Raw genomic sequence first — 22965 nt, 5'->3', positions numbered from 1 at the left:
TTGTCTTCGATTATCATCACATAAAATTAGTAATATTAACTTCAAAAATATGACATGATGTTTTTCTAACAAATAGTTGATAAGTATCTAATGCATGTTATCGAATACATGACTTTTGTGTATGTTTATAATGATAATTTCATAATAAAAAAAGGCCTATTGGGCATATTATAATTTGTTATTTTGTGTGATTAATAGGCTTTAGAACAGCTGTAACTACATATTTCTGGACATCGAGGCAGTTTGCTAATTATTATGATGATGAAAATACTACTCCTATGTGTGTTTTTGGACTATACCCTACAAGGTATGTTATAATTATGTATGTTGCAATAGAAATATAGTTCATATACAATAATATATTAATTTCCCAAATATATATCTTGTTTATGGTTGTTGGTTGTTGGTTCTTTGTTCTATTTAAATGACATTGAATAAACCATGGCATCAATATCTGTATTGGTGCAGGAATTTAAAGTACTTTGAAAGAAATAACGCCATTCAGCAAGAAAACTGACAATCCTTGTCAACGAAGATCGGAGTAGAAGACTACTTAGAATGTCCAAGGTTTGATCTAACAGTATCGAGTCCCATGCTACTGATTTATATTCATGAAGATTTAAATTGAGAATGGAAAGGGAGAATGCGTCAAAGAGACAACAACCTGACCAAAGAGCATATAGCAGTCGAAGGCCACCAATGGTGTCCAATACAGCAAGAAAATCCCGCACCCGGAGGAGTGCTTGCGATGTTCCCTAAACAAATGTATACCAGTGATAATGGAAAATATGACAACTAAGTTACAGAAGTCTCTTTCACAAATAAATAAGCAGATTTAATTTTGACCCAACTTTAAAATCATTATTACAAAACTAATCTATAGAAAAAAGGACATCTCGCCTAAATTCTTTGTTTTTAATTACACAGAAGTTAAACAAAACATGATACAAATAACATTTCTTAACTGGCCTTCGATCGGTTACAGATTCAAATTTCTAAAGCAAATAATTCATTATAAATCCAATCTTTTAAAATTTCCAAGTTATACCCCACAATTAAAGAGCGGCAAAAGATAATAAAGGGGCATTCAAAATCACAAGTTATCAAATAGATTGACAAGATCATGGCAAACAAAAGACAAACTATCATTAAAAAAACCCAGTATACTACATGTAAAAACAACATCTTGAACAAATTTTAAAACTTTATAACTGATGGGGCTTAGATAAATTATATATATGTGCTCTTAATACAACTTGATTGGTAACATACGTTCCTTTTTACAACTCACATGGTTATCGTCTTGTACAAAATAAGAAAATTTGTCAATAATTATTCTTGTTCATATCTTAATGCTTTACGACAAATATCGACACGCTATAAGTTTTACAGATACCATCACAATTTGGTTGGGCAATACAATTTGTAAGAATCTCAAACCATAGAGACATATTTTTGCAATTTTGGATGTGTATAGTTGTGTGATTTTAGTGATTTCAAATGAATGTTGTTTCACATGGCGGATGATGCAATTATATAAGGCGGATTTTGCTCTGTTGAAACACTCAGCATCGCTTCTTTATAATTTCGTGCTAATCCTTAGGGGTTTTGTTTTTTTGATATCTGCGTTTTTCGCTTCCTAAACAATTTACGAGAGTTAAATATAAAAAAGTTGCTATTGACTTAATTTCGTATTCAAATATATTTGTTAGATTTGATCTTTTTAGACATGGCACGATTTAACGCCAGACATATTGTGCAGACTCCTCTCTACTGTTGTAGACTAAACTTGACCTCTAGATGTTTGTTTGTTATTTGTATTACTGTTTTGTCTTATTGGCGTATATTCCTTACACCACTTTCACTTCTCTAATTAAATGTAAATCATCTACTTATCAATTTGTAGTAATATCATTATAAAATGACTGCACAGTACCCTTAAAAAGTATAAACGATACATGGGTTTCAAGAACTTAGCTTTTATCGAATTTCTTTGTATTTTTGTGATCATTTTGAACACGAGATGTTTTTAAGATATGCATGATTACTTGCAGACAGAACAACGACACAATATGGTAATTTTGAACCATGGCAACCTATGTGGTTCCCCCCTAGAACCACATCTAAACCTACAACTACAGCTGGAACTGCAACGCCACCTGGAGGTCGAAGTGTTCGTTTACCACTCAATTTATATCCAGTTTCATATGATCTAGAACTTCAACCTTTTATATATGATAGAAATCCAGCCGACTTCTATTTTAAAGGAAAAGTTAAAATTGAAATGGAATGCAGGAGATCAACAAATGAAATAGTTCTACACAGCAATAAGCTTAACATTACGACAAGTTCTGTGACGATAACACCAATGTCATCTGGACAGAGTATAATAAATCCTACAATAGAATTTGACACTGTCAATCAGTTCCTGATTTTGAAAACAAACACTCAATTTATTGTCGGGTCGATCTATACTGTTTACTGTGAGTTCACTGGACCTTTACTTCCTGATCTGGCTGGCTTTTATCAAAGTTCATACAAACGTGGAAATAATACTATGTAAGTAGAAATCAGGAGTCTTCACATAGAAGAAAGATGAAAAGTATTTGTTGTTTCGTTGTCTTAGATAAGTGTCTCTATAATATGATCAAATGAAAATCTCCTTTGAAAAAGCAAACCTTTTTGGCAGGAATGAAACACTGAAACATATTTATGTTCGTTATATTGCTTTTTGAAGTATGCAAAACATACTCTAATCATTGTTCCTTTTTTCATGTACTGTGGATTCATTTATTTTCGTGGGTACCAATTATCGTGTCTATAGAAGACTTACATGTTCGTGGATCTTTAATGTCGTGGTTCTATTGAAAAGCTATTATTCCTTTAACATTTAATTTCCTGGTTCACCTGTACCCACGAACTCCACGAAAATTGGTATCGGACGAATAATAATGAATTCATGGTATATGTATTAATTGATCTTAAGTTATGATTTTACTTTCAGTTTGCATTATGATTATTTACTGTTGGATTGTTTATTTGACAGTTATATTGCAACAACACAGATGCAGCCAACAGACGCACGAAAAACATTTCCATGTTTTGATGAGCCGGCAGTCAAAGCACAATTTAAAATTACACTTGTACGCAAACAACACATGGTCTCACTGTCAAACACACCAATAACTAGTAATATGACCAGGTTAGAAAATGTAAATATATATAAGAACATGTGGTATGAGTGACAATGAGAAAAGTCACAATTTATAAAAGTAAACCATTATAGGTCAAAGTACGGTCATCAAAATATGTATGTTTCCTTTTCATATATGTCATTTTCCTTTCTTTCTGATTTCTTGCAACAACATGAACATGAAAGTGTATCTCTGCTTTAACAAAACTATAGTGAGGTCTCGTTTCAACATAACTTTAGTCATCAACTTGACTGCGATTTGTTAATACAGATGTTAACTATTGAACAGGCACATATAAAGAAACGGATCACAATCATTTTCAAAGATAACACGAGTTTCATTAATTGCCTATTTGTAGATATATTTACAATTCGTTTTAGTCGGTTGTGCTGCCTGTCAACTGAATTTCCCTTAATATGATTTATGCAAACAGTATTTGTTGTATTTTAGGGGAAATGGATGGATCGCCGATTCCTTTGAAGTTACACCAAAGATGTCAACTTATTTATTGGCTTTCATAATATGTGATTTCAAATACACAATAGAAACTACTAAAAATAACGTGGAGGTAAGGTTTTTGTTTAAAATTTCATATATATAATTGCAGTTTAATTTTATTAAGTAGCACATTCACATATAAAAACAAATATAGCCGCGAGCTTTTACGTGAAGCTTATGGTAAAATGTTTGCTGTATCGCAAATAAACGAAGAAAACTAGTATTCAATTCGGCCGATAACCTAAGTATTTTTTTTCAAAAGTCAATAAAATCACATATTTTCTTTACCTCACCTAACATCATAAAATATTTGTTATACAAACAATGAAAAAAAGAAGATTTAAAAAGAATAGATCGCACCTTTTGTATCTTTAAAGACTTAACTGTAGAATAGTTCGACATTATATTGTTGATACAACCATAGTTTTGTCATGATCATGTGGATTATAAATACATTTAGTTATTTTTTTATACAAAAGATACAAATAGAAATAACATCTGTACATGTCATTCATGTCAATTCAGTTTGAAAATGCATTTGGACCAGATGAATCCTTATCATTATCTCTCAACAGAAACATATCGGTATTCAAATTTACCTTTCTTCATACATTTGCATAACGAAAGTTACCAGAGGAACATTCAAACTCATAGATCGAAGATAGACTCAAAATGCTATGGCTTTAAAAAGAAAAAGACAAACAGTCAAACAATTGTACACAAGACACAACATAGAAAACTAAAGACAGAGTATTGATTCGTACTGCTCATGAATACATTACAGTTAAATAGACACAGTCTTCTTATAGCTAACGAAAGTATCTCCGGTTATATGATTATAAATATGAAAGGAAAAATCAAGAATAGACATTTTGGCGGATCAAGCATATTTAGGAATTTGAAGATATGCAAATCGTATAGGAATTATAATATAACTGATGTAAAAGCATTTACACTGGTATAAAGAAATATAGAAATTTCATGCATGAAAAACAGAAAAAATGCTTTTCAAAGAAACTTAAATTATATACATGCATACGATATACTTGTAGTATAGAGCATGGGCACGTCCGGAGGCGGTTGGTCAAACTCCATACTCTTTAGATGTTGGCGTCAAATGCTTAACCTATTTTGAAGAATACTTTGATATTCCATTCCCTCTACCGAAATCAGGTATGAGAGTTTATGTCTTCAGCTAATGAATATTCATTGTACAACATTCATTATAATTATATATGATTCCCGTGAATTGCGTTCGAAATTATTCAATGTTATTAACTTATCAATTTATCAATACAACTGTATGTATGTCAATGTGTTCTTTCATAGTTTTTGTTATTTCGTCTTGATAATTTGAAGATAACTTACTTGAGAAAAAAAGGGGCGAAAGATACCAGAGGGACAGTCAAATTGAATTGATATAAAGACAGATTTTTTAAAAACAAAAGTGACAGTTTATTTTCCATGAACCACGAGTTCGTAAAACTTCTATACGGACAGCAATACAGTAATTATTACTGATAAAGTAAACGTCGGTTTATACTAGCGGACAATATTGGTCAGTAAATTTAACGTTCGTTTTGAGTATGGAATAGTCTTTAACTTTTTTTAATATATCTTTCAACGTTATTCCCAAACACAAAAACTTCACAGGTAAACAATGAAGAAACCAAAACATGAAAAGTACAGAAAAATAAGATTTATAAAAAGAACTGTGTCATTTGAAAATGATTTATGTGGTGTGTTTAAAAGACTTATATTTTGTTTCCATTACCGAGAACTTGGAAGTGGTAAGCGCCCTGCTTACAATCAGAATAGTAATCATCTAATCTTATTCATTTGTTCCGTATATAATCATTATCATTTGACATTTGATTGTTTCAATGTGTATATTATAATTGATAGACATGATAGCTGTACCAGATTTTGCTGCCGGTGCTATGGAGAACTGGGGACTAATTATTTACAGGGAGACGGCCATGTTGTATGATCCAATGGAGTCAGCAGAGACAAACAAACAGAGGGTAGCTGTAGTCGTCTCACATGAACTGGCACATCAAGTAATTTTAAATTGTTTCAAACTTGTTATATTGATTTCCTCTCGTCAAGATGTTCTGAAGGGTGGGATGTCTGCATATTTATAAATATTTTAAAAGTACAAGTTATCACTCCTACACAAACATTCATATCTTAACTTACCCCTTTTTAAATTGAACTTAGATATAAGAAGAAATAATTATTTACTTTTTTGTTTTGTTTGGAAAACAGAGTGCTTGTGTAATGTTTAATACTACAACGAGGGGAATACGACTTAATATGTTTGAATCCTTTTGTATCTTTCGGGATTTTCTATCATTCACATCAGATTTACACATTTGCTAGATTAAGCTTTTTCACAGATCTAGAAGTGATTGCTGATAAAATTTACGTTAACAATTTAGAAGGTGATTTCACAGAATAAATGGAAACCCGAACAATGCAATGTTGTAATGACACTTTTGTAGTCGAGGTAACCAAAACAGTTTAATCTTTGATAAACAGTCATAAAGGAACAGTAACCAAACATAATAATTGATTAGATTTTCCTCGTTTGTAAGTTACTTTGGGGTATATGTTGCGTTTCTAAATGAATTGTCAATACCATTTTTTCGAGCGATGTATTTAATACTATTAAGCTTAATAACCATATTTCTGTTAGATTACGAATTATATACAGATTTTCCTTGATCTTGCAATTGTCTTATTTTGAAAAAAAGATGCAAATCTTACCAAAGAATACTATCATTTAAAATATAGGAGAGAGGGGTTATAAATCTTTTTTTAATATGATTTGTTTTTCATTGAAATATACCATCAATTACATTATTTTAAAAAAAAAACATTTTATAATGTCAAAAACTCAATTTCCATAGCTATACCTTCTCCTCTCCAGCAAAAACCAAACAAACAAATAATGCAAACCTCTGTGCGTATTGTATGGCGTTCCTTAATATTTACACCATAGAAGCAAATATACGTGTACTTTAGGTATAGTTTATTGCTTGCTGGACATACAATTAAATTTTAAATGCCTTAAAATGACTAAAATTGTTTTTCATTGAGGAAATATTTTAGTATAATTATATTTAAATTATATTAAGTTTTAGCTACTTTCGGACTATTATAGTGTTAGTGAAAACAAGTCTGAGATATTATGTCATATCTATATCTTTCGATATACAATCTGACTTCAATATTATTTGTTAAATCAAAGTTACAAGTACTTCCAAGATCAACACAGTTACTTCATCCGTTCGATGGTTATTCCTAATGCGACAGTTCAAGCATACAAAGAATTCTGCGATTAGTGTATTGGTGTGAAAACGTTACAATAACCTTTAGTATTTGTGATTCCATTCAAATGTATTGAAAATTATTGAAGGATTCACCATACAAAATGCTCGCACCAAAATCTCAAATTGCAGTACATTATGTTCTAGTGGTTTGGAAACTTAGTGACGCCATCTTGGTGGGATGATTTATGGTTGAATGAAGGATTTGCCAGCTTTGTTGAATACATGGGAGTCGATCACGTCCACCCAGATTGGCTGATGGTATGTTAAACATGTGTATATATACATTAATTAAACATCAAGAAAATCTATGTTAGTGGGAAAATATAAAAAAAATCATTATCCAACTACTATGCACTTCTTTGTTGACTCCCATGATCTGATTTCGTCATGTTTATAAACTAAATGTTTACAAGACTTTAAATTGTTTGAAATAATTAAGATTTCTAGCAGCGGAATATATTTTATTCGTAAAACCTTTCAGAGTTGTTTATCGAATTTTTTTAGTCGAACATCACCGATCATTTAATCTTTGTAGAAAAATGCGAGTCTGCCTTTTAAAATTATACGCCTCGTATAATTAATGAATTGAATTATCATTATACATTCATGAACACTGCCTATAGACTATATATACCCATTTGATACGATGGTCTAGACCTTGAATGTCCTATCTTGGTATATTAAGCTGATTTCATTGTAATTATTAGACCCAGAGTGGTAAAGTCGAAAACGAGAAGAAAACAAAACTCGGCTTGTTGTCATGTTATTGTTTTGGACAAAGGATATAAATAAATAACAATTGAAATTTTCTCTGTGTGCCATCAATATGTAATGAGGACTCAAACATTTATTTGAAGTAGTCTGTTTTTATCCCGTTTATGAACAATTACAAAAATAGATTGTGAACACAAAGAATTGAACATACTTCATTTTTATACCCCCGCTTTGAAAAAAGGGGGTATACTGTTTTACCTCTGTCTGTTCTTCCATCAGTCCATCAATCCGTCAGTCTGTTAGTCAGTCCGTCCGTCCCATGAATATTTTTCGTCACATTTTTCTCAGGAACTACACTACCAGGATTTCTGAAATTTGGTTTCAGGCTTGATATAAGTCAGCTATACTGTGTGATGCGTTTTCAGATTCATCACTCGACAACTTCCTGTTTACCGAACACTTGTATCATTTTTACACCTGATAGCCAATATGAAATTTTTCGTCACATTTTTCTCAGGAACTGCACTACCAGGATTTCTGATATTTGGTTTCAGACTTGATATAAGTCAGCTATACCGTGTGATGCGTTTTCAGATTCATCCCTCGACAACTTCCTGTTTACCGAACACATTTGGACGGGAGTATCATCAGTGAGCAGAAGCTCACAGTTTCACTTGTTAAACTTGTTATAGAAATATTGTATCAAACTTGTAGACTTAGAATTTGTGAACTTAAACACAATTAAAGATTACAAACCGTTAGACTAAACAAATTTTAAATAAATGTATATTGTGGTATACACTTTAAATGCTTACTTCTTGTTTCTACAGTTTGATCAATTCGTGGTTGAAGATTTACAGGACGTTTTCGATCTGGATGGTTTGGTAACCTCACATCCTATCTATGTACCAGTCGCTCATCCAAGTCAAATCAATGAAATCTTTGATGGAATTTCATACAAAAAGGTATGGATCTAGTTGAACTATAGTTTATTTGGAAAGTCCAGTTTCTCTTAAACTTATATTTTAAGCGGAAAGGTATTGTTTTAAACTACATTTACACATTTATGCGAAAAGGGTACGGAAAAGGATGGTTTTGATTAAACATCATCTGTCTAGCATTCCAGCTCATCTGTCTAGCATTACAGCTTTTCAAACTCTTTATTTCAGGGTGCAACTGTTATAAGAATGTTGAGGTTCTTTCTTGGAGAAGAAACATTTAGAAAGGGACTTCAAGTAAGTTTTTTTGAAAAAGGGAGATATTATGTCAACTCCAAAAGGACTTCAAGTAAGTTTGTTAAAAGAGGGAGATATTATGTCAACTCCAAAAGGACTTCAAGTAAGTTTGCTGAAAGAGGGAGATAGTATTTCAACTCCAAAGGGACTTCAAGTAAGTTTGTTGAAATAGGGAGATAGTATGTCAACTCCAAAAGGACTTCAAGTGAGTTTGTTGAAAGAAGGAGATAGTATGTCAACTCCAAAGGGACTTCAAGTAAGTTTGGTGAAAGAGGGAGATAGTATGTCAACTTCAAAGGGACTTCAAGTACGTTTTTTTGAAAAAGGGAGATATTATGTCAACTCCAAAAGGACTTCAAGTAAGTTTGTTGAAAGAGGGAGATATTATGTTAACTCCAAAAGGACTTTAAGTAAATTTGTTGAAAGAAGGAGATAGTATGTCAACTCCAAAGGGACTTCAAGTAAGTTTGTTGAAAGAAGGAGATAGTATGTAAACTCCAAAGGGACTTCAAGTAAGTTTGTTGAAAGAGGGAGATAGTATGTCAACTCCAAAAGGACTTCAAGTAAGTTTGTTGAAAGAAGGAGATAGTATGTTAACTCCAAAAGGACTTCAAGTAAGTTTGTTGATAGAAGGAGATAGTATGTCAACTCCAAAGGGACTTCAAGTAAGTTTGTTAAAAAAGGGAGATAGTATGTCAACTCCAAAAGGACTGCAAGTAAGTTTGTTGAAAGAGGGAGATAGTATGTCATCTCCAAAGGGACTTCAAGTAAGTTTGTTGAAAGAGGGAGATATTATGTCAACTCCAAAAGGACTTCAAGTAAGTTTGTTGAAAGAGAGAGATAGTATGTCAACTCCAAAAGGACTTCAAGTAAGTTTGTTGAAAGAGGGAGATAGTATGTCAACTCCAAAGGGACTTCAAGTAAGTTTGGTGAAAGAGGGAGATAGTATGTCAACTCCAAAAGGACTTCAAGTAAGTTTGTTGAAAGAGGGAGATAGTATGTCAACTCCAAAGGGACTTCAAGTAAGTTTGTTGAAAGAGGGAGATAGTATGTTAACTCCAAAGGGACTTCAAGTAAGTTTGGTGAAAGAGGGAGATAATATGTCAACTCCAAAGGGACTTCAAGTTATTAGTTTGTTGAAAGAGGGAGATTGTATGTCAACACAAAAGGGACTTCAAGTAAGTTTGTTGACAGAGTATGTCAACTCCAAAGGGACTTCAACTATAGGATGTTCATGTGTATGTCGCACTTATTTAGAAAATGTTTCAATACAAATCAATCAGGTTTAAGCTATTGTCAATCAGTATATCGCTTGTAACATTTTAACGATATAAGTACATGTAATTTTTTTCAAACAGTTTTTCTTCGACATAGCTAAGGTAGACCGTATGGCATTCGTCATGGTTTAGTCAGCACTGTGGTGTTGACATGAATATAAATTATATGGTAATTATTATAAATTTCCTGTTTACAAAAGTTTGAATTTTTCGAAAAACTAAGGATTTTCTCATCCCAGGAATGGATTACCTTAGCCGTAGTTGGCACTACCTTTTTAAAATTTGGTTCTCAATGCTCTTCATCTTTGTACTTGTTTGGCGATATAACTATTTAGATATGAGCGTCACTGATGAGTCTTATTGAGACGAAACGCGCGTCTGGCATATTAAATTATAATCCTGGTACCTTTGATAATTTTTTATGCTTCGATATACCATGTTGCCGAAACTACATTTGTATCGTTACTGTGAACTAGTTATTTGCGAAACACATACACAGGATACCGGGGTTCCATACAAAATAAGATAAAAAAAAAATACATAACTAAATGTACTTTTCTTGGATTAAACATGTTGAATCACAAAACATATCGGATATGTTCATTACGTCGTAACTACAATTCCCTTCCCTTTCATGAATGTGACCTACCGAATTAGACTATTTACCGAATTTGTTATAACATGAACACACGACGGGTGCCACATGTGCAGCAGGATATGCTTACCCTTCCGGAGCACCTGAGATCACCCCTAGTTTTTGGTGGGGTTCGTGTTGCTTATTCTTTAGTTTTCTATGTTGTGTTTTTAAGTGCTATTGTTTGTCTGTTTGTCTTTTTTATTTTTAGCCATTGCGTTGTCAGTATAGTTTTCGATTTATGAGTTCGACTGTCCCTCTGCTATCGTTCGTCTCTCTTTTGAAGCACAAAGATATTAAAGCATTACATTTTAGAGAACGTTTAGAACCCTTAAGCTGATGGTTGTGCCATTAGTTGTACGCCCTAGTTTCAATTTACTGATTTCAGATATTCAATATGGCGTCTTACTCCCAAGGAAAATTAAAATAACATTTTAAAATTGATGCTATTTATTACATAAATAGCCGACGATAAAATTATTTTTTTTAACTTGTAAATGTTTGGGTAAAGAATTATAAAAATTAAACTAATTTTTTAAAAGGTAATGGGTGTGTTATACTTGTCATTTACTCAAAAACAAAAAGGTCATTTGTGAGTTAATCGACCCAGTTTATACACCAATAACCTTTAGAAAATACGATTTTAATGTCTAGTGACCCTCGGCTATATATAAAAAGTAGTCACAAAAATACTGAGCTGCGAGGAAAATTGAAAAAGGAAAGTCCCTCATCAAAAGCTCGAATCCATCAACCGAATAAATAACAACTGTTCACAATGCAATATTTGTGTCATATATGACGTTATGTTGGTGAAGCTTAATGATGTCTTAAGAGTGAGTTTACCTACAATGTATCCAGTCTTTCAGAATGTGGTGAACATGATATCCTGTAACAAAACACATATTGTTCATTTTTTTTCATATCAAATCTAAAATGTAGGACTTTGCATTTGTTAACATTGAATATATAGATGAACACTTAACAAAATATTTAAAACTGTTACAGAGATATCTTAAAAAACAAGCATACGGAGCTGCCTTTCATGACGATTTATGGAAAGCTTTATCAGAGGTATGAATATTTAACATTTCTAGTTACAAAACGAATTAATGACGTTCAGTCAGCATGGTCAGTTCCGTTTAATAAGTTTCATAGATATAAGATCATTATGTTCAATATCGGTACTGGTCAATCAGACAAAAAACAGCATATAATTTGATTACTTGAATTTCAAATGTATATCCTTGATTTGTTTTAGAATATGGTTGATTCTTATGAAATTAAAAAATTATGTGTGCATACAAGAAGCAAATGAAAGACGAGTTGAGATTGCACATTTTCTCATTTAAATTTGTTTATCAGCACTAAAACCGCGTCTTTTCCAAGAATTTGACCTTATACATTTTACATAATACGATTGAAATCACTTTTATTTTTATCAAATATAAATCAAAGTCAATACGAAAAGTACTTATTGTATCACAGAGGACGGTAATGAGTCTTACTTCTGATTATGCATACATATCACGGATGTTACCTAAAAAAGCTTAAATGGTATTTAATTTCAGCAAAGCATAGCAGACGGTAAACCAGAAAGAGTTCAAAATGTCAAACAGATTATGGATACTTGGACACTTCAGATGAATTTTCCAACTGTGTTCATGGAGAGAACAGGAGATAATTTAAGAATAAGCCAGTCTAGATATCTACTAGATAGAAATGCTACAGATCCAGGAACATATACTTCTCCGTTTGGGTAAGTGTTTTACGTTAACTGTATAGCGACTTCATCAGTTGTTGTCACTATGTCGTTTATCTGATATATATCTAATGATACGAATCCGAGATTTCACTACTCCGTTTGGGCAATTGTTTCACGTTAACTGTACATTGATGCATTAGCCTGGAACCTTTACTGAGTTTATTTGTTTATCTGAAATAAACCTTACGATACAAATCGGGGTAAAAGATCATGTTATGTATCGTAAAAAAATGTCCGCATACTATTTCCAATGCTCATAAGTTATTAAATCAACTCTGCAATAGTTATACGTTAAAGTCAATTCATAAAATTGTGGTTGCTTCATGTTCAGTTGCATGTTTCATGAAGTTTATGGATACAAGGATCAATTAGCAATGAATGCAAAAGGTAGGTACTGAAATAGAGACGAAGGTCGGGATATTTCGAATGCTTCTACAAAATTAGTGTTATTGTTTAGAAACACAAGAGATTCACGTGAAACTCATATGAAAAGTATACAAATTCAAATAAAATTGTTGTTTGGGAAATTTGTGTAAATACCTAAATTGTTGCTACATGGTTATTCTATCTTTCACTAAACCTTTGCGCTCCAATTCATTTTAGATATAAATGGGAAATACCTTTCACATTCACTAGTAAATCGACTTCATATTTCAACCAATCAGACGCTGATATCAGCTGGATGGGAAAAGATGGAGAAGATGGTAACTATGTTATAATATATTCTCTCTCTCTTGTTTGAAGTGAGTGTTACTGAATGCAGCACAGTATGTTATAATATATTCTCCCTCTGGTTTAGAGTGAGTGTTGCAGCACAGACAGAAAACAAACGAGGAGATACCAGAGGGACAGTCAAACTCATAGATCGAAAACATAAAATGATTTTTTCTCATGAAGGTGTCACGGTGACGTAGTCATTACTTATATACACTTCAGATGAACGCAGGTGAATAGTTGTCTCATGTTCTTCCACTTATTGAACAATTATTATATTACGGGACCCATTTATTAAAGTAAAACTCAAGAGCATTGATATTTAGTAAAGTTGGTCATATTTATCATACGTATTTGGTATTCATACATCCATGGGTTCAACCATTTTTTATTTGAGCGTGCCTGCTGAAGTTAAGTTATGCAAACCACATTGACAACATAATACTAATCATGTGTTATTTTCTTTGGAATAATCGTGGAAACTTTACCATACACACAAAAATATTATAATTTATACAAAACATTTTTTTTTCTTTCAGTTGAAATTATCAATGCATTGTCCGGTGAATCGATGGATAACTGGTACCTCGGGAACGTTATGCAGTATGGTTACTACAGGGTTAATTATCCCGAGAGCAACTGGCAGAAATTGATCCAACAATTAAAGACTGATCTGACTGTATTTATACTGATGAGATTTATAGTCATTTCGTTCCCTAACTATTTCGTAACTCGCATTTCGTTCCTTGGCAAAAAGAATTTCGTAACCCGAATTTCGTTCCCTGGCAAAACCGTTTCGTACCCCATGGAAGTGACATTTTTATATGTATGCCTTTTAGTACCTCATGGAAGATTTATTTGTATGCCATTTCGTACCTAATGAAAGATATATATGTTGACCATTTCGTACCTCATGAAAGGTATGCATGTTTACCGTTCGTACCTCATGAGAGATGTGTATGTATATTTTTTCGGACCTCATGTAAGATTTATATGTGTTACATGTCTTGGTGACAACTGTTTCATAGACGTATACTACACATGCCCCAATTATACAATTACTCAATCATTTATATATATAAGAAACAGATAAAGGTCCATGAGGGCGAAATTGTAGATGAATTTGGCTCATAAGGTACGAAAAAGATATTATTGTGGGTACGAAATGGCAAATTTGGGTACGAAATGACGGAGGTACATACAAATAAAGGCAACAGTAGTATACCGCTGTTCAAAACTCATAAATCCATGGACAAAAAAAAACAAAATCGGGGTAATAAACTAAAACCGAGGGAAAAATTGTCAAAATTGTCAAGGTACGAAATGACTTGCTCCAATACTGATTACTCAATAGGATAACCCTAGCGGAACACCTGACATTCATTGTTTTTTTTAGTGGGGTTTGAGTGCATATTACTTAGTTATTAGTTTCTATTGTGTTTTGTCAACATTTTTTTATGCATATTTCTGTAATTTACGAGGCTTGTATCTGTTTTAAAAACACGACATATTTTTTTCTATGAATTATCTACATCAGCAATGCAATACCGGTGACATTCTTTTTATCTGGCTGTTTTCACTCTTTCTTTTTTTTTTTTATGTCTGACTGTATTTACTACTGGTATTATTTACATATATTGGTCTCTATTGCCAAAATGACCTGTTCATGATAAAAAGAATTTCTCCAGAAAATCAAATGTTTGTATTGCGGAAGATTTGTTTATATTTTTGTTAGAATTTGTTAAAAAGCATTGAGAAATAGCTTTGTAAATTTTTAAACTACAATAATTATAAAAAAGATAAAACAAAATCTAGCTCCTTACAAAAAAAAAAGGATTAAAAAAAAACAGTATACGTAGCAAGTATGTTTGTTTGTATTATATACAATGTTCTGTCCTTTTGTCGTAAACATCACTTTTGATCGTTTTTCAGAAAATTCATCCAATACATAGGGCTCAGATTATAAATGATGCGTGGAATTTGGCCAAGTAAGTCGTTTAATAATGTAGTTATACACATGTGCTTTGTTTATGTATTATTGGCATCTTTCTAAGTACACAGTCACTTACTTACATTTGCATTGTACATGTACACTACGCTTTTGTTACGGCTTCTTTGTGTTGTTATTATAAAATCTTAGCTCCAAACTTCAAACATACCTGATTAATCCAATTCTTACGCTTACTCCAAGCGGAATGGCACATTGATTTAAACGATGTTTTAAGTCTGGTATCAAAACCTTTGTTCTTGAGCATACCCGACTAGCGTTCTTCGAAACAAGTTTCATTCGCACAGACACATTGAAATTTTACCTGCAACGAATTTAAGCTACCCAATCAAAGCTAGTTCTGGTACATCACGGTATACATTACTGAATAAAAAATATGTCTACGCAATGGTCAACAGAAACACAACTTCCTAATAAAAGAGGGGCGAAAGATTCCAGGTAACAGTCAAACTCATAAAGCGAAAATAAACTGACAGCGCCATGGCTAAAAATGAAAAAGACACGCAGACAAATAATAGTACACAAGAAAAAACAACACAGAAAATAAAGACAGAGCAACACGAACCCTACCAAAACTGATGTTAATACCAGATTCTCCGGAATGGTAAGCAGATCCTGCCTCATTATCTGTCCTTTCGTTCAAAACAATACATGTTAGTCTTGTATTTTTTATATTATGGTTCATTAATATGTTTCGGAGTACAATCTGACGTCAATTTTCACTGAACACATTTTTGTTAATTAAGTGGCCAGCTGAAGACCGATTCAGGGTGCAGGTTTTTTCGCTGTATTGTGTAAGTTACGTTGCTAACACAAAAAAAGCTTATCACATATACGGGCGGCAGTTGTTAAAATCTCAAAAATCGATAAAGAATATACAAATTAAGTTAACAAACAGAATCGCAGAAACTCCGAAAGGTGCGAAAGCATTAAAGCGATAAAACGACCTCTGCTAGAAAACTTGTTTTAGTATTCTTCCAGGACATATATGTTGAAGAACACAAAAGGCACATACACTTGATTTGCTCTTATGATCAATATAAATTAAAATATTCAAACTGCTATATGTTACTAAAATGAACCTTTTCAATTAAAATTATCTACTTCTAGATCAGGCGACCTAAGGATGAATATAGCCCTTCAAACAGTTGAATACTTGTCGACTGAGGAAAATGTTTTACCGTTTTGGGCGGCGTCGGGGGAATTAGGTTATGTTGATGGAATGCTTGAAAGAACAGCCTTATATGGAAACTTCTCTGTAAGTATAAGGGAGACGAAATGTACAAAGGGACAATAAAACTCGTGAGTCAAAAATGAACTCACAAGTCATTGGCTAAAAAAAAAAAACAATAGGCAACAGTACACAAAACTCAATAAAGAAACTAAATACAGAGCAATATGAACGCTGCTATAGAGTATGATCTCAGGTGATTTGGAAAGTTAAACAGATGCCGCTCCACATGTTTCCCGAGTCGTGTTGCTCATATAAATGGTAAACCGGTGATAATTCTAACTCGATAGGTAAGGGACGGGACTTGATTAAAGCTATGCCGATTGGAACACATCATGTTTCATCTGAAAAACATATATTCCATAACTGAGAACCAACTCGTGACGGCGTCCGTACAAATAAAGTAGGGGTGATTTCTACCTCACGACACGAGACTCTTAGTTAAAGGGTTCCTTATAAGCAGCAATCCTCTATCAAGGAAATATGGATGGGAAACACAATCATTATCGTATTAAATGTGAGTTACATACTCGCTGTTTGAATGTTGATACAAAAAACAATGTAGAAATGAAAAGTTCACAATTGGAAAGCTTCTCTGTAAGTGTGTTTATACAATTTCACCGTGATCAGAAAATGCAATTGTCAATGTCGAAAATGTCAAAAACAAACACAAAATGAGATTTACTTTAAGTTGCACGATTTTGTTAGCTTTTTGGAATTAGACGTTTTGTGTTTTCTGATATAAGCTGTTTAACATTTGATACATATGAATTGCATTTAAGCCTTATCTATTTACATTGATAGCTTATCTGCAGATTGTTTGTTCACTAATGTCTACCTCAAATTTGTCTTTTGTTATAATATTAATCGTGCTGTATAGATATATGATAATACATCGATTGGTTGATTTATCAATTTGAAAATTTCATTTTGGTTCATTTTATATATTAAAGAAATTCATGAAAGCAACGTATACAATTCCTTTCAATAAGCTTGGAATGGACAACTCAGGATCAAGTCATTTAGAAATGTAAGTTGTTCATGTTGTTCTTACTTTGTGATAAGCTGTAATATAATACCTTACTCAGAACCAAATATAGAAAAAAATGTTTGTTATTTTGTCATTTAATAAAAAGGCTTTTCCGTTTTTGTTTTGGCTTGGAGTTCGGTATTTATGCTATTTGACTTTTTTATATTTATCAAAATATAAATTTTTCATGAAGTCATTAACAATCCATTCAAATCAGAAACAAATGCAAATTGTACAACTTAAATTTTCTTGAGCTGAACTCGTGTCAAGCTTAAACATGAAATAACTGAAGCACGTGACTTCTAGGGATATTGAAAAATCAATTGCACTTTAATTCTTCGAAATAAATCTCCTTATAAAGACTTATGATTAAAAATCCACAATAAAAGTCTTGAATTAAATTGTTTGGTCACGTTAAGTTGAGCTTTTGCATTTTTATAGTACAAAATTAGCCTTGCTGTGTGAAATTTAAATATTCTACCTGCCTATAAAATAGAATCATCGTCTGATTACATTGATATATAACAATATTTTCCAAAAAATGTAAATAACATTAACCACTCAGAATGCTAAATGTGTAAGCGGAATTATTAAACCTCTGGTCCACTGATCAGCAGCTTCAATAGACGTAACATAAAAGTATTTAAATCGTTTTGTATAAACCAAAAATAAGCATACAATAATGAAATGAGTTAAGCTGTGAAATAGTTGGACGATACCGAACGAATACAAATCGTAAGTCAAATACAAACCATACAGAAATTGACGACTGCATGACTTACAAATATCTAAAACAGAAAACTACAGACGAGATCAATTGAACCGAACAAGGAAACGGAGCTGACCTGAGTTGCTCCTTCAGTGTAAGAAATTCCTGCTTCACATTAGGCATCGTCAATTGCTGATGCAAGTTAAAATCCTATAAGTAACAATACAAATATGATAAACAAAGATTATCTTCAAGTCAACATTGAGTAACGATACAAATATAAGTGTTCGTCTGACATTTTTTGATATATTTCAGATACTTGAGAAGAACTGTTGTTGCACATGCATGCAAATATGGTCATGAGGTTTGCATTGAAAATTCTAGGAAGCTTTTTAAAGAGCTAATGGAAACGACAGATGGAACTAATCCGTGAGTACAATAAATATGTAAATTGTCTATAAACCCATTGGCCATAGGGTTTTTCTGCCTTTTTAGCTCCTTTTCATTTCCATTCTTAATTTTAAAATACACCCGTATATGATCTTTGGTTAAAACAAATGCCTTGAATTTTGCCAAATGTATAAATACGATGGTCTATTAAAAGCGGAACGATTGATTCCTGTCTAGTCTAAAGTACATAAATCAAGTAAGAAATACTGACCATTTTTATCTTCCGTCAAACATACATTATCAATACAATGTGATTTTTTTGTCAGAATTGATGTCAATCTGCGATCGACTGTGTACTGTATAGCCATACGATACGGGACTGTAGAGGAATGGGATTTTGCATATAAGAAATATAAGACATCGAATGTTGCTACAGAAAAGGCTGCTTTGTTGATTTCCCTGTCCTGCAGCAGGGATGTTTGGGTTTTAAGCAGGTGTGTTTCTAATATGATTAAAGGCTTATATTTGACACTTTTTTTGGAACAAATATATTTGTATAGTACTGTTCACTTTTGTACATGTACATTTATTAAATCTTGTAGTTCTCAGTAAAAACAATCACTTTAAACCATAACATGCATAACATATCAATGTGTAAAACGCATTCTACTGCAAATGTTCATTATGAGATTATAAATTTGTCTGTGAAGCGATTAGTTTGTAGACTAAGTTCTATTTTTAACAGGAGCCTCTATCGGTGGCATGATGGTCTTCGAAGTTCATTTACTGTATCTTTATCCCGTAAACACTGAGGTTTTGAGTTCGACCATCGCTCGTGCGTTCGATTGTTAGTGATCATGATCGATGGTTCTCACCGGGCACTCCAATTTTCTCCGTAAAAAAAGACACACACAACAATCTTGCCGCCAAAAAATAGCATTTGTTTTGAACAAGGACATTCCTGATCCAAGTCACGAATATTTCAGTTTTTATCATTCGTTTGATATGTCTCAGTTTTTGATTTTGCTATTTGATACAGGACTTTCCGTTTGCAGTTCGATTCTTGTTGTAATTTTCTATTTTTTATATGGTTTTAACTTATAATTTAGATTCCTTGGATTTACATTAATTCCCGAGGAGATTCGAAAGCAGGATGCACTTTTCATCATTGTTTATATATCTAGAAATGCTATTGGTAGATCTTTAGTATGGGATTTTTTCCGGGGAAACTGGGATGTAATTTTTAAACAGTAAGTATTAGAATAGTTGGTATCTGACGTTTTTCACATATTTATCGTGAATTGTACAAGAAACACAGTTATTGAAATTACAATGTGTATGCCCCACCTACGATAGTGGAGGGGCATTATGTTTTCTGGTCTGTGTGTCCGTTCGTTTGTCCGTCCGTCCGACCGACCGACCCGCTGCAGGTTAAAGATTTTTGTCAAAGTAGTTTTTTAGTTGGAAGTCCAATCAACTTGAAACTTAGTACACATGTTCAATATAATATGATCTTTCTATTGTAATGTCACATTAGAGTTTTTTCCCCAATTTCACGGTCCACTGAACATAGAAAATGATAGTGCAAGTGGGGCATCTGTGTACTATTGACACATTCTTGTTTATTGTATTTTTATAGTTGCAATAATATTTAAATGTTTTTATTCTATCTTTTGTGAATACATTTACTCAAAATATGTAAAGTCGCATGGTGAAGTGTGGCTATGTATTTAAGGAGTTAATTGTTATGCCCATATTAGTTTTGACACTAATTCATCTAAATGTTTTTGTTGTTGCAATTCAATTTGCAAAACAACAATTGATGTAACTGTAATAAAATATATACCATGTCGGAATCCCGAAAATGTCAAAGAATTGTTGGTAAGGAGAATTGTTCAAATTAAAAAAAAAAAAGAAATGTGCATATCTCGTTTTAATTGGTTATTGAATAGTTCTGGTTTACCTACTGAGGATTTTGAGAAGTCTGGTAACCAAATATTGTTTTTACGATTATTATGTAATTTCAATAACAAAAGTATATGACACGAGTCAGGATTGACAATGAGACAACAATCACAAGAGAGTTCAATAGAACGTAATTTAGTAACTTTAGGTCTCCATGGGTCATCAACAACCCACAAAACCCGAACGTTTAAGAGAGTATACATTTAGCAAAGTGCTTAACATGACAGAATGAGATAAAATGTCAAAAAAAATAAGATAATAAAAATCAAATCAAAGAATATTTGGTACAATGCATTCATCGTGTCCATCTACATTGTACAATGTTGTATTACTTTGTTTCTGTCACACATAGTTTTTAAAGTTCTCTGATGATTTTTACCAATTACAACACTGTTTATTAATTAATACATTTACTGGGAAATTTGAAGACTTAATGTATATCTTTTGTATGATTTTGCAGGTATGGCGGTGGTTCGTTTTCATTTTCACATCTGATTACTGGTATTACAGCTAAATTTAACACAGAGTTTCAGTTACAATCGGTACGACATTGTATAGTGCTAAAACAAAGTTTTTGCTCCACATGTTCAATGGGGATTATAACGTTTGCTGACCGTTTGAATAGGTTTACACCAGTATTTTTGGGGTCCTTTTTAGCTTGCTGTTTGATATGAGCCAAGGCTCCGTGTTGAAGATCGTAACTTGACCTAAAAGGATAAATGCCTTAAAATAACATGGATCTAAAAAGAACTAACGTGACCGACTCAGTCAACTTTGTCTGATGGATTTCAACATAAACGTTATGATCATTTCATAGTTAATTCACGGAAAATAACTTACACAATGTATCAATTATATCTTGTCAGAATCCGAACATTGACAACAGGGCGGATGGTTCCATAAACATGACAAAAAATGAACAAATACAACACAATGAAGCTGTGAAATTGCCAATGAGATTATTATTAACTAAGTGATGTGACGTGGATATTAACACATATAGGTCGCAAAACAGGCGAACACTGTATAAAGACTACGAAAGGCCTGTCATGACAATGTAAAACTTCACTCGAAGCAGCTTCGATGCTGTGATATGTCAATGAGTTGAAACGAGAACAGTAACACAATACAATCAACAAATGTAAGAGAAATGTAAACAAACAAACCACATATTATATCAAATAGTATAAACTTTTAGGTAATTTTAAAAATAAGTACCAATACAAACGCCCGAAACTTCCAAGTCAGAACTTTCCCACTGTTTCTTCTGGAGTGTAATTAAGCAAACATGTACATGTGTTTTCAAATGAATTAAGATTATCTAAGATAACAAACGTGAAAGAACTGGCCAATAAATACTTTCATTGGAAAATTTGTAAACTACTATTATAGATAAGAATACGTGTACTAGTTCTCGTCTACGTTTATAAATATAATGCAATATTATTTTCAGGTCAGAAGCTTTAAAGACAGTGTTCCAGATCTTGGTTCAGGAGCCAGAGCTTTTCAACAGTCCATTGAGAAAATAAACTTTAATATTAAATGGATGGCAAAAAACTATAAGATAGTACAGGATTGGTTAAAGAAACTGTCGTAGCGAAAACTGATACACGTGGTTTAGTTGAAAAAAGTGACTTAAAGCCTGATATGAATATAATTGCTTTGTTCATATAATTGAGTAATAACATCAATATAGATTTTATATGATTTTCTTTTTGTGTTTTAACGCCAATTTTAAGCATTTCGTCTTGGCTATTTCTTGTCGGCTGGTTTTTATTGGTGTAGGAAGCCTATGTGCCCGGAGAAAACAATCGACTTTCGATAGGAAAACTGACAATCCTAGTCAATTAAGATTGGAGTCGAGTGCACCTGAAAAAGCGGGGTTCAAACTCACAACCTCAGTGTTGACTGGATATTGATTACAGTAGTAACTACTTTGAACACTTTACCACCGAGGCCACTATTTATAAATATAGATGAAATAAGATATTAATATTTAAAAGAAAAACGAGCAAGTGCATTAGAAAGTCTTCTGTATGTTAAAAATTACTCGGTGTAAACGGTTTTAATCAATATACTTTATAGTATATATACATCCTTTGTTGTATAATATATCGAATTATTATTTTATTTGTTTGAAAAATAATATTATAATGACTTCGTATTACATGCTTATATAATACGATTGTTTATTCAAAGTGTTATACTCATGAAGAAGTATGTTATTTTAACGCGATAACTTTTATTTGAGTGATTGATTAAAATAGAA

General features: G+C 32.5%; 1 protein-coding gene across 8 annotated transcripts in view; it reads left to right on the top strand.

Annotated features, from left to right (window-relative positions):
* LOC139495179 (aminopeptidase Ey-like) overlaps positions 1-22403 on the top strand; it is a 79802-nt gene extending 57399 nt beyond the window's left edge. For 5 of the 8 annotated variants that reach the window (XM_071283381.1, XM_071283383.1, XM_071283385.1 and 2 more), the window contains 21 exons: positions 199-307; positions 2055-2559; positions 3047-3202; positions 3645-3762; positions 4745-4865; positions 5598-5752; positions 7172-7285; positions 8572-8706; positions 8911-8976; positions 11893-11958; positions 12456-12643; positions 13253-13353; positions 13903-14042; positions 15296-15351; positions 16482-16629; positions 17556-17632; positions 18657-18770; positions 19058-19225; positions 19841-19981; positions 21157-21238; positions 22150-22403. In XM_071283381.1, coding sequence (XP_071139482.1) covers positions 256-307; positions 2055-2559; positions 3047-3202; positions 3645-3762; positions 4745-4865; positions 5598-5752; positions 7172-7285; positions 8572-8706; positions 8911-8976; positions 11893-11958; positions 12456-12643; positions 13253-13353; positions 13903-14042; positions 15296-15351; positions 16482-16629; positions 17556-17632; positions 18657-18770; positions 19058-19225; positions 19841-19981; positions 21157-21238; positions 22150-22293 — 2847 coding nt within the window. In that variant the 5' untranslated portion in view covers positions 199-255 and the 3' untranslated portion in view covers positions 22294-22403. The remainder of the gene's footprint in view (positions 1-198; positions 308-2054; positions 2560-3046; positions 3203-3644; positions 3763-4744; positions 4866-5597; positions 5753-7171; positions 7286-8571; positions 8707-8910; positions 8977-11892; positions 11959-12455; positions 12644-13252; positions 13354-13902; positions 14043-15295; positions 15352-16481; positions 16630-17555; positions 17633-18656; positions 18771-19057; positions 19226-19840; positions 19982-21156; positions 21239-22149) is intronic. The other 3 variants (XM_071283376.1, XM_071283379.1, XM_071283378.1) reach the window with 2 other exon arrangements.
* The last annotated feature ends 562 nt before the right edge of the window (positions 22404-22965 follow it).

This window comes from Mytilus edulis, chromosome 11 (genome assembly GCF_963676685.1).
Source record: "Mytilus edulis chromosome 11, xbMytEdul2.2, whole genome shotgun sequence".
Classification (NCBI taxonomy): domain Eukaryota; kingdom Metazoa; phylum Mollusca; class Bivalvia; order Mytilida; family Mytilidae; genus Mytilus; species Mytilus edulis.
This window is presented reverse-complemented; position numbering and strand designations above follow the sequence as displayed.